An 11,906-nucleotide genomic window follows, 5' to 3' on the forward strand; every position below is an offset into this window, starting at 1 on the left:
TTTCAGTCTTTTCCAATCTGTTGGAAAAAATAGTATCGGGGACCCAGGAGATGGAGTCAGAACTGTCTGCTGAGAGTTGTCCCTGGCTGTACACATGGCATTGTGGCATATGCACATTTATACACACTGACTGCTTTAAAAATAGTTTTGTAAAATAGAACCATGTTGTTGGGGCTTATTTGCTTGCTTTTTTTGTTCTTTTATTTTCTTACTTGTTTTTTTGTTTGTTTGTTTTTTTTTAAATAGGGTCTCATGTATCCCAGGCTGACCTCCAAATTGCTGTGTTCAAGAATTACCTTGAATACAGGAATGTGCCACCTTCACAGTTTATTGAGTGTTGGGGTTTGAATAGAGAGGTTGTGTATGCTGGGCAAGTACTCTACCAGTTAAATGCTTGGTATCATGTTTTAATTCTAGATTTTTTTATTTGTGAAACTGGACCATTTTAATCAGGTTTCACTGTACTTAAGTATTTCTAATTCAAAAAGATTCAACCAGCTTTTTAATACCTCTGGAGAAGACTGAGGTTTAAAAAAAAAACTTAATTTTCTGAGAAAGTGCCAAATCAATTTCCAAATTGATTTACTTGATTTGTTGCTGTTTAATGTTTTCAGTTCTTTATATATTCTGGATATCAGCCCTCTGTCAGATACAGGGTTAGTGAAGATCCTTTCCCAATCTGTAGGCTGTTGTTTTGTTCTGATGACAGTGTCCTTTGCTTTATATAAGCTTTTCAGTTTCATGAGGTCCCATTTATTGATTGTAGATCTTAGGGCCTGTGCTGTTAGTTTTCTGTTCAGGAAATTGTCTCCTGTGCCAATGAGTTCAAGGCTCTTCCCCACTTTTTCTTCTAACAGGTTTAGTGTGTCTGGTTTTATTTTGAGGTCTCAAGATCCAGCTATACCATTCCTAGGCATATATCCAAAAGATGTTCAAGTATACAACAAGGACATTTGCTCAACCATTTTCGTAGCAGCTTTATTTGTAATAGCCAGAATTTGGAAACAACCCAGATGTCCCTTAGTTGAGGAATGGATACAGAAATTGTGGTACATTTACACAATGGAATACCACTCAGCAATTAAAAACAAGGAAATGATGAAATTTTCAGGCAAATGGTGGGAACTAGAAAAGATCATCCTGAGTGAGGTATCCCAGAAGCAGAAAGACATACATGGTATATACTTACTTCTAAGTGGCTAATAGATGTATAATATAGGATAATCATCCTAAAATCTGTACACCTAAAGAAGCTAAGCAAGAAGGAAGCAAATAGGATGGACATTGGAAGAGGGAGAAAACAGGGAACAGGACAGGAGCCTACCACAGAGGGACTTTGAAAGACTCTACCCTGCAGGGTATCAAAGCAGATGCTGGGGGGGGGGGGGGGGAAGCAGATGCTGAGACTCATAGCCAAACTTTGGGCATAGTGCAGAATCTTATGAAAGAAGAGGGAGATAGAAAGACCTGGAGGGGACAGGAGCTCCACAAGGAAAGGAAAAAAAAAAAATCTGGGCACAGGGGTCTTCTCTTAGACTGATATTCCAGATATTGCAGATAACCTAGAACCCATGCACAGTTCAGTGTCCAAGTGGGCTCCCTAGTAATGGGAACAGGGACTGTCTCTGACGTGAACTGATTAGCCTGCTCCTTGATCACCTCCCCCTGAGGTACAGCCTTTCTAGGCCACAGAAGAAGACAATGCAGCCAGTCCTGATGAGACCTGATAGACTAGGATCAGAGGGAAGGGGATGAGGACCTTGTCCCTATGAGTGGACTGGGGAAGCGGCATAGGAGAAGAGGGAGGGAGGGAGGGTGGAATGGGAAGGGGACAAAGGAGGCTAAAGTTAGGATACAGAGTGAATAAACTGTAACTAATAAAAAATAAATTAGGGCTGGAGAGATGGCTCAAGGGGTTAAGAGCAATGGCTGCTCTTCCAGAGGTCATGAGTTCAGTTCCCAGCAACCACATGGTGGTTCACAACTATCTATAAAGAGATCTGGTGCCGTCTTTGGCATGTACAGGTGTATATGCAGAACAGAACATTGTATACATAGTTAATAAATAAATATTTTTAAAAAATGTGTTAAAAAATAATTAATTAAAAACACCAAACTTTTTAAAAATGCAAAACAAATGTTTTGTTGGACTTTTTTTAAACCCTTCAAATACTAGGTGAAATACCGTCCAGGTGAAATACTAGTGATGGTGAACCAGAGGCAGATTGCTTAGACCTTGAATCAGGTGCTTATCAAGACAGATGCTGAGAGCCCCCAGGAGCTTGTGTGCCTACCTCACCCACTCTGAGATGTAATTTAAGCATATCCTAGCTATGGTAGACTGCTGAGATACCAATTTTTTTTAAACACTGTAATTAAGAATGATGCACACCTATAATCCCAGCACAGGGGGGTTGGGAGGACTTAGTAGCAGGCAGATCTCTGTGAGTTCTAGGCTAACCTGGTCTACAAAGCAAGTCCAGGACAACCAAGGTCACACAGAGAAACCCTGTCTCAAAACAAACAAAACTCAAAAAATGGGGCTAGAGAGATGGCTCAGAGGTTAAGAGGTCCAGAGGTCCTGAGTTTAATTCCCAGCTACCACATGGTAGCTTACAACCATCTATAATGAGATCTAGTGCCCTCTTCTGGCATGCAGGCAGAACAGTATACATAATAAATAAATTTTTAAAAAACTCAAAAAAAAATGATGCTATAAGATAGTTCAAATCCTTTTTCATATGTAAACATTAATGTTTATGTCAGTTTCATAATGCATGTTGTCTTTTTTTACATACACATTTAAAGGTGTGGGTGAAAACTTGACTGACCCATCTGTGATAAAAGCTGAAGAAAAAAGGTAATAAGATTTAACTGTTTTATTGAGGCATAGTTTTAAACACCACATTTGCACTTGAATGAACTCCCTCCTTTATTTACCAATTCTTCAGATCCTGTGACATGGTTTTTGGCCCTGCCAATCTAGGAGAAGATGCAATAAAAAACTTCCGAGCCAAACACCACTGTAATTCTTGCTGTCGAAAGCTTAAACTTCCAGGTAAAATTTTTTACTCCTTTTCTGTTGATATGAAGACCAAGTTTTACTTTGAATTCAAGATTCTGCTGCCTTAACCTCTGGGGTACTGGAATTATACATTTGCCACTGTTCCTGGCTTACGTGTTGAGTTGTTTATTATAATAATAAGGCCAGGCATACAAAGGTCCTTTCCTATGCCAGAGAATTCAAGCCTATTCCCACCTGTTCCCTGTATCTGATTCAGGACATCAGGTCTTATGTTGAGTTCCTTGATCCATTTGGAATTGACTTTTGTGCTGGGTGAGAAATAAGGATCAAATTTCACTCTTCTACGTGTAGCTGCCCGGTTTGAAAAGCGCCAGGTGTTGAATATGCTCTCTTCTGTTGTTAGCCTCCTGCAGGTGGCTGTAGGAGTGTGCACTTACATGTGGGCCCTCCGTTCTAGTCCACTCGTCCTGGATATGGCTTTCTGCTAGTCCCAAGATGTTTCTATTACTATAGCTCTGTAGTATTGCTTGAAATCTGGATGGTGAATTTTCTTACGATGATGAGGGGGAAAAAGACAGGAGGAAGAGTTTTCGCTATTGTGCTTCCATATGAAATTTAAGATTCTTTTTTAATTTCTGTCAAGAATTGTGTTAGAATTTTGATGGGTGTTACATTGAATCTATAGATTGCTTTTGATAGGATAGCTATTTTCACAATCTTACGATAACATTCTATGAGCACGGGAAGTTTTCCATCTTCTGATATAAGACTTTGACACCCTATGCATCACAAAAGCAGGGACTTGTATACTGGGCTCAATACTGTATTGTTACGCTTCCATGATCACAGAATTGTACACACCTTATTCACTGTGTTTGTTGCTGTACTGTCATAGTTCCATAATTTCCTGATTTGTGGTCCCCATGTAATAATTGTATAGAAATGTATGACTATTAAGTGTATAATTTAAGGACATAGATCTGACTCATGTTAAGGAAAATTGGTGTAGAAAATGTTTTTAATTCTTCATTTGTAAATTTTTTTTTTCTTTTCCTTTCTCTGCTGGGGTTGTGAGTATAGATCTGAAGAGGAATGACTACACGCCTGATAAAGTTATATTTCCTCAGGATGAGTCATCAGATTTGAATCTTCAAGCTGGAAATTCCACCAAAGAATCAGAAGCAACAAATTCTGTTCGTCTGATGTTATAGTACTGAATCATTGATTTTTTGCCTACATTTCACAAAAGTCTGATTGTTGTTTTTCCTTCGGCTGGGAATTGATGATATAGGTGTGTGCAAAATGAGCTTGCTGGTCTCACACATACTTTAGAGGTTAATGTTCTCATTGGAAAGCGCCTCAAGGATACAGATGACTGCTGGGAAATGTTAACATTGATAGGAAGTTAGTACTTTCAAGTTGTGAAGGGCTTTTATAACAGAGATCTGAAACTTTGCTGTAAAGGGTGGTGATTCCCTGTCACTTGGTGCAGTACCATTAACCAAAGTCAAGTGTCTTCGAATTTTAATGGCTGCTCAGTTACAGCCATTTAGCTAAAGGAATTAAATCTTTGGTTAAATGGCAGAAGTCTTCCTCAGTTGGAGTGCTCTCAACTAGATGTTTGTGGCCACAGGAAAAATGACAGTTGTAGCATCACAGGTATGTTTAAAAGCCTGCGCTGAAAACCATTTGTCTTCCCTCAATCCCTCCCTCCCTTCTCCGTGTAGTGTTGAGGATCAAATCTAGGGCCTCGTGAAGACCATTTTAACAATCAACCTTAGATCTATGCTGATGGATACAGCCAGTTTCTTGTTAAACAAAGCCTGATTTGTGCAGAAGGGTTTTTTAAGCATTATTTTATCAATGTTAAGTAAAAGAAAGCCATGATAATAAGAATTAACTCACTGTTGAATGGGTGTTTTCTGTGAGGAAGGTTACAGTTGTAACAACCTGCAGTTGCATACATCTCCAAAGATTTACTGTATTGTTCAAATCAGAGTGTCATGTGAGCGCTCACATTTAAAATTGTAGAGGAATGTGTCAATGTGAATTCTGTTCTGGTACTTATTTAAGAAATCAGTTGTTGGATTGTCCTTATACAACATAGGGAAATCACAATCCAACTTTATGCCAATAAAATGTAACTTAATTGCCCAGATTTTTTTTTTTTTTTTTTTTTTGCATATTCAGCACCAAGAAAAGCTTATAAATTGACTCAAGTTTTATGCTTTCTCTTTCTTTTTATTTCCTAGGTACTAATTTTAATTTTATTTGGAAGGGAGCAGTGTAAAGCTTATTTGTATTCAATAGTGTATCTCATAGATACAGACAAGGCAAGCAGAGATAAGCTGTTAAATAGTGTTTAATGTTAATGTGGAGAGAAAAAGTGTATTACTTAAAGATACTATACCATATACGTTTTGTATATCATTAAATCTTTAAAAGAAAGAAATTAAATTTATTCTTGTTTACAGATGTTTAATGAGTTTACTCATTCTGAAATGTATAATTTTTCAGTGTCAGCTTGTGTGGGTGTGTGTTCATGTAGCATGCCATGGGATATGTGTGGACATCAGAAAACAAGCTGCAGGAGTCCGTTTTTCTCCTTTCCATCTTGTGGGTTCCAGGGATCAAAATCATTGGGGTTAGCAGCAAGAATTACCTGCTGGGCCACCTTGGGGGCTGCCTCAACCTTGATTAGACAAGCTCTCTTGTCATTAAGCATTGTGTACACAAGCTGGCCAGCCCTTGTGTGTCTGTCAGGGATTCTTCTGTCTTTTCCTTCCACCTCCGCATAGGAAGCTCTGGGATTACAAACATGCACACCTGCAGCTGGCTTTCATGCGGGTTCTGGGGATCCAGACGTGGACCTGCAAGGGTACTTCTCTCCTTCCACCATGTGGGGCCCAGGGATTAAAATCAGGTCATTGAGCGTAGTGGCGTGCACTATCCATTATGCCTTTTGTTTTTAATCTGCAAATAATCAGAAAAATAATTGGTTCATTTTTAATTTTATATTATTTTTACAAAATAATATTAAAACATAGTTCTTGGGGCTGGAAAGATGGCTCAGCAGTTAAGAGCACTGGTTGCTCTTTCAGAAGACCCACGTATAATTCCCAACACCCACATGACAGCTCACAACTGTCTGTAACTCCAGTTCTAGGGTTAGAGCTAACACCTTATACAGGAACACATACAGGCAAAATACCAATCAAGAGTATACACAAAAAAGTAAATAAAGTTAAAAGGACTTAATTCTTAATATATGCCACATATTTTAAAATATTTTATGTACTTAATCCTTGTAACAGTCAGTAAAATAGATATTACTCTATTTTGTAGGTAAAAGAAATCAAGGTTGGGCTGGAGAGTTGGCTCAGAGGCTAAGAACACTGCCTGCTCTTATAAAGGTCCTGAGTTCAATTCCCAGCAACCACATGGTGGCTCACAATCATCTATAATGAGATCTGGTGCCCTTTTCTGGTGTGCAGGTGTACATGCAGACAGAACTTTGTATACATAATAAATAAAATAAACCTTAAAAAAAAAAAACCCAAGGTTGCTATAGATATTTTTTAGTATGTAGCTATATTAGGATTAAAACCCAGGCATGCTGGTTCTCCTGTGCCTTTAAGAAGTACCCTGTATTGAATGTCAAGCACAACCACCACTGATAGTTGCTTTAACTGTCAACTTTGACAAAATTTAGAATCACCTGGAAGAGAGTTTCAGTTGAAGAATTAGATCAGGTTGTCCCCTGGGCATTCTGTGTGCCATTGTTTTAATTGATGTGGGACATTCCAGCCCATTCCCTGGTTTGGGCACTGGACTGTGCAGGAGCAGGAGGGCTACCTGAGCACAAGACAGTCAAGTGCCATGCTGGAGCAACTCCTGCCTCTGCAGCTTCCAGGAAATGCTGAATGGGGACCTGCGATTGTACGACAGATAAGCCACTCGTCTCCTAACTTGCATTTTGTTAGGAAATTTTATCACAGTAACAAAAGGGAAACTCTAAGAGGTGTCATTTTCTGGATATTTTATTCAAACAGACTTACTCCCTTTAACCTTTGTTGTTAATTCTGGAGAATGAGCTTACCTGTAAATGACATTTCTTATCCCAAACAAGTTTTACCTTTGATTGTTAAATGCCCTCTTGTGATCATCAAAGGCATCAGGCACACAAATACCTCACATACATACATTCAGGCAAAACACTCCGTAGACTCATAAAATCTTTAATTGAAAAAGTTTGGCCACAGCACCACACAATGATGTGGAACATGCTTGAGTAGACAGTTAAGGCAAGAATTCCTTTTTAAAAAGGTGGCGGGGGGACTTTTTATTTCTTAGAAGAATGAGGGAAAACCTATTTGCAGTGTGGAGAGTTGTTTTTTTTTTTTTTTTTTTTTTTCTCCATATTTACTGCAACTTACTCCTTTCACATCTTGTGTTGGAAGGCCACAAGTTATCTGTGAGCTTTTCCATAGGAGAATTCAAAAAAGGTCAGGAATGTTCTGGTTGTCTGTGGTGCGTTGTTTTGTAGGCTTTTGTTATGGTGTGAGGGCAGAAGTACTCTGTCAGTGTGCAGCCCTTACCAGGACAGCATGGCCTTTAGGTCCTTGCCCGCCAACAGCTCTCTTCCTAAGGATTTGTATGTCATGCTGCATGCATGGTGCACATGTAAGGCATAGATACACAGGAGCATATATATCAACGGGGCAAGGTGGCACACACCTTTAAGCCCAGCCCTAGGGAGGCAGAGGGCACTGCATTTGAACTCGCCATCCAAGATGCAGACTTTTCCACAAATATATGTACCATGGGATAGCTGCTTCTGTTAGTAAAAGTATGTGTGTAATGTGCATCAAGGCATTTATATTGAATCTATGCTCACCCCTCTCCCGTCTTTTAAGTTTATGTGTGACTGCGTTCTGGGTGCCGGTGGAGACCAGAAGAGTGCCAGATCCCTTAGAAGTTACAGGCAGTTGTGAGATGCCCAACTCAAGTGCTGGGAACCGAACTCCAGGCCTCCATGAGAGAGAAGCGAGTGCTCTTAACTGCTGAGCCATTTCTCTTGCTCTCCGTGCTCAGCTTCACACATTTCATTTTAATTTTTCCTTGTGAATGGGTTTTTGCCTCCACACCTGTCTGTGCCACTCGGTGTGTCTTTTGCCTTGGATACCCTGGAACTGGAGTTTTTACAGACAGCCGTAAGCAGCCATGTCGGTGCTGGGAACAGAACCTGCGTCCTCCGGAAGAGCAGCAGCCGATGCTCTTAACTGCTGAGCCTTGTCTGCAGCCCTGATTTGAATATTTACAGGTGTGGATCTGTGTTTTGATGGTTATGTGGAGGAGGCTTGCAGGTCAGCCTCAGGCACTATTCCCCCAGGTGCAGTCCACCTTGTTTTCTGTCGTTGAGCTCACCAAGTAGGCTAGATTGGCCCCAGGGATCCATCTGCCTTCACAACGCAAAGATTACCCACCCTTGGGTTCTAACGATAGGACTCGGGCCCTTGGTATTGTCTGACAAGTACTTCACCAAATGAGCTGTCTCCCACAACTCATCTCCTAATATTTGAAGGCATTTTGTGGTTAAGCTTTAAGAGTAAAACTGGGGGAAGATTGGGTAGCACGTTTGACTGGCACGCAGGAGGCCGTGGGTTCTACCCAACACTGGAAAAACGGGGAGAAAGGAAATGCCAGGAGCCGTGGCTCAGTGGTCAAGAGCACTGGCTGCTGTTGCACAGGACCCAGGCCTGCTTGCCAGCACCCGCCATCTAATCCAGGCATGTCTGTGCTGCACAGACGCACATGCAGACAGAACACACTGCATTTAAGGGGAAGCTCTGGTGGCTCGTGCAGAGGATCCGGGTTTAGTTTCTCACCACCCACACAGTGGCTCACAGTTGTGAGCTCCAGTTCTGACACATCTGACAGCCTGTTTTGGCTTTTGAGGGCACCAAGTGCACACATGGTGTACATACATACATGCCAGAAAAACACTCATACACTGAAATGTATTTCCTAAAGTCCAAATAATGTGAATGTGCAAGAATTGGAAAGCACAGAGCTTGCATCCAAACTGTCAAAGAGCATGTTATGATGTAAATAGTTATTTATATTTAAACTTGTAATATCAGCACTCAAGAGGCAGAGCAGAAGGATCATGAGTTCAAGGCCAGCCTGGCCTGCAAACTGAGACCTTGTCTTAAGGAGGGAGGGAAGAGCTGGGGAGATGTTTTAGCAAGTAAGAATGCTTTACTGAGCAAACTGGGTGGGATTACACATTCAATGTAAGCACAGTGCTGAGGGGTACAGAAGCAGGGAAAGGGGTTGCTAACATTGAGAAGAGAGCTAAGATGGCTTGTAGCTGGATATGAGACAAACGGACTAGATAACAGGAAAGCGGGCTCTGGGAAGCAAGTTGATGTTTTTAAGTTTGCTGGCGAGCTGCATGAAGCCCAGAACACTTGCACACTTCTAATGTGGCAAAATGGAACAGACTGGTGTTAGTTGACACCACCATAGACAAGGAGCTGGAGTGGGATAATGAAAAAGGCCTGTGGCTACGTCTTGGCACTGACAGTCACTCCCCACCATGCTCTACCAGGAGAATCAAGAGAACTGATGATTGCTCACAGACCTGTTAGGTCAGATCAACTAAAACCTTCAAGGCTGGCAGAGTTGGCAACACCAGACCAGGCTAACAGCCAGCAAGCCGGCCAAGTGCAACAGAGCAAGTCAGAGAGGAACAGGGGGCTTCAGAAAGTGACCGCTCCCCTATCTGAGTGGGCCAGAAGAGCACGCGGAGTGTGTCCCAGTCCCTAATGTGTGCAGAGAATCAACCAATTCTAATAGGATTCTCGGTGAGTTTGTTTTCCAGACTGGGTTTCTCTGTGTGGCCCTGGCTGGCCTGGTGCTCGCTCTGTGGACCAAGCTGGCCTTGAACTAAGGATCTTCCTGTCTCTGGCCCCCTCACCCCTCACCCCCAGGTGCTGGGTGCTGGAATAAAAGGTGTGAGCCACCACGCTCTGCTAGGATTCTCCGTCTTTGTCCAGTTTTTTCTCTTAATCCTATAAAAAGCTAAACAACCAACCAGCTCAATGTTTATTCCTCTCATGGGAAGCTTCCCACTGGCTCTTCCCTAGTTTCTTACTTTTCTCTGACTTCTCCCAAGAAAAAGCGTGTTCACTTTGCAGTTTTAATCATTGTCATCGGGAAAGAGCTCAAGAGACACAGCCTTGAGTTAACTTCCAATGACTGTTGAGTTCCTGGAACACCAAGTCACTGGATCACAGCTATATGGATGGAGAACTCAAAACTGCATCACATTGAAAATTATTTTAAGTATGGGTAAATCTCACTCTCTTCCCAGAGAGCATTTCTTCTTGTCCTTGTCTTCTTGAAGGAAATAATTCAGCTATGGCACAGAGAGCTTAAGTATAAGTGAAAGATGGAAGTGGGTGGGCTGGCTGGGGGGAGGGAGGGTCAGCCCACTGGATCATGTGCTGGGGGCTTTTACAAGGGTGTGTGAAACAGGTTTCATATTAAGGGTGAAGCAGCCCACGTCCCTCCAAAGTCATGCACCTAATCTCTCCTTTTATTAAACATTTCCTGTGATACTCTAGAAAAGCGCACAAGAGGCGGGCTGTAGGCTTTGATTTTCTTTAAAACCTACTTTATTTGGCTCTCTTATATCTCTTCCTTCTCTACCCCAATCCCTTCCAAGCACCCCAACAAAAGGTAGGAAAGAAAGAAGGCTAGTGGGAAGAGGGGTCATAGTTCTCTTTAGCTACTTCCTGCTGGTTAGGATCTTTGGGTTTCTAAACACTTTTACCTCCCTCCCAACCCTTAGGTAGGAGAGAAAGGTTAATAGAACAAGGGATATAGACCCCTTTAGACATAGTTGCTTGGGGCGATTCCATTCTTTGTTGTCAGGATACCAGCAGTCCAGTCAAACAGCAAACCAACAATTCAGCAATAGCAAAAACAGGAAAAAAAAAAAAAAAAAAAACAGCAGCAGGGGGTCAGCAGAAGTGGCACAGCTCAGCAGAAGCAGGCACGAGGAGTTCTCTGGAGCTTTTCTCTCCAGGAATGTCATGAAGAGAGAAACGCTACAAAGCATTCTCTGTCTGTGGGCTCCTTTTTATACCTTCTCAAGTCCACACCAGGATTTCTCAGGTGGCAAAAACCACACCCCCTACACAAGGCTGTTCCTGATGACAAGGATCACTCACCCTCCCAGGAGGTGCTATCAGCTATGGACGAAGCAGTCCCCTGTCCCACACTTGGAACTATAACAAAAACATATCCACACAACACAGCCAAAACTTCCACTCCAGGGTACTGCATGAATTCTTCGGGATTATGACGAGGTCCTGCTTTATCGGTCCTTTGTAACTGTGCCAGAGTGGCAACTGAGGAGGTGCTTGGCACTTGAACTCTCAAAATAGCAGGAAGAACCTAAATTACAGCATCAAGGATGTTTAACCACAGGAGCATTCTCACTGCCAGGAGACCACTACCAAGACACAGTAGTTTCTGTTGTTACATCACAATGAACTCCTTACCTCCCAGTCTCACCATGAGACCTTAACTAGATTAATATGTTTACACAAATCCATTATTTATCACTCAGAGCTAAAAAACTAAGTAGTTTGGAATAATATAGTTGCCCTTGTTACTCAGCTTTAGTCATAATACGTTAAAAGGATGTAGACCTCACCTTCATATTGTCAAGAAGTTTAAAACACATGGTAGCAGATTCTGAAAGTACTACATACTTTCAGAGGACTAGAAGAAAGAAGCAGGTCTTAAGAGGAGCAGGTTACAACAAACCACCAAAGAGAGAAGGAAAAATTAAAGAGAGCCAGCCCCC

The 11,906-nt window shown here is 41.7% G+C and overlaps 1 protein-coding gene across 2 annotated transcripts in view; it reads left to right on the top strand.

The window, feature by feature from the left end:
* Trpm7 (transient receptor potential cation channel subfamily M member 7) overlaps window positions 1-5,498 on the top strand; it is an 88,055-nt gene extending 82,557 nt beyond the window's left edge. For both annotated transcript variants that reach the window (XM_021642837.2, XM_021642838.2), the window contains exons 37-39: window positions 2,809-2,860; window positions 2,952-3,058; window positions 4,106-5,498. In XM_021642837.2, the coding sequence (XP_021498512.1) occupies window positions 2,809-2,860; window positions 2,952-3,058; window positions 4,106-4,236 (290 nt within the window). In that variant the 3' untranslated portion in view covers window positions 4,237-5,498. The remainder of the gene's footprint in view (window positions 1-2,808; window positions 2,861-2,951; window positions 3,059-4,105) is intronic.
* Window positions 5,499-11,906: the final 6,408 nt, after the last annotated feature.

Source organism: Meriones unguiculatus, chromosome 18 (genome assembly GCF_030254825.1).
Source record: "Meriones unguiculatus strain TT.TT164.6M chromosome 18, Bangor_MerUng_6.1, whole genome shotgun sequence".
In the NCBI taxonomy this organism is placed as follows: Eukaryota; Metazoa; Chordata; class Mammalia; order Rodentia; family Muridae; genus Meriones; species Meriones unguiculatus.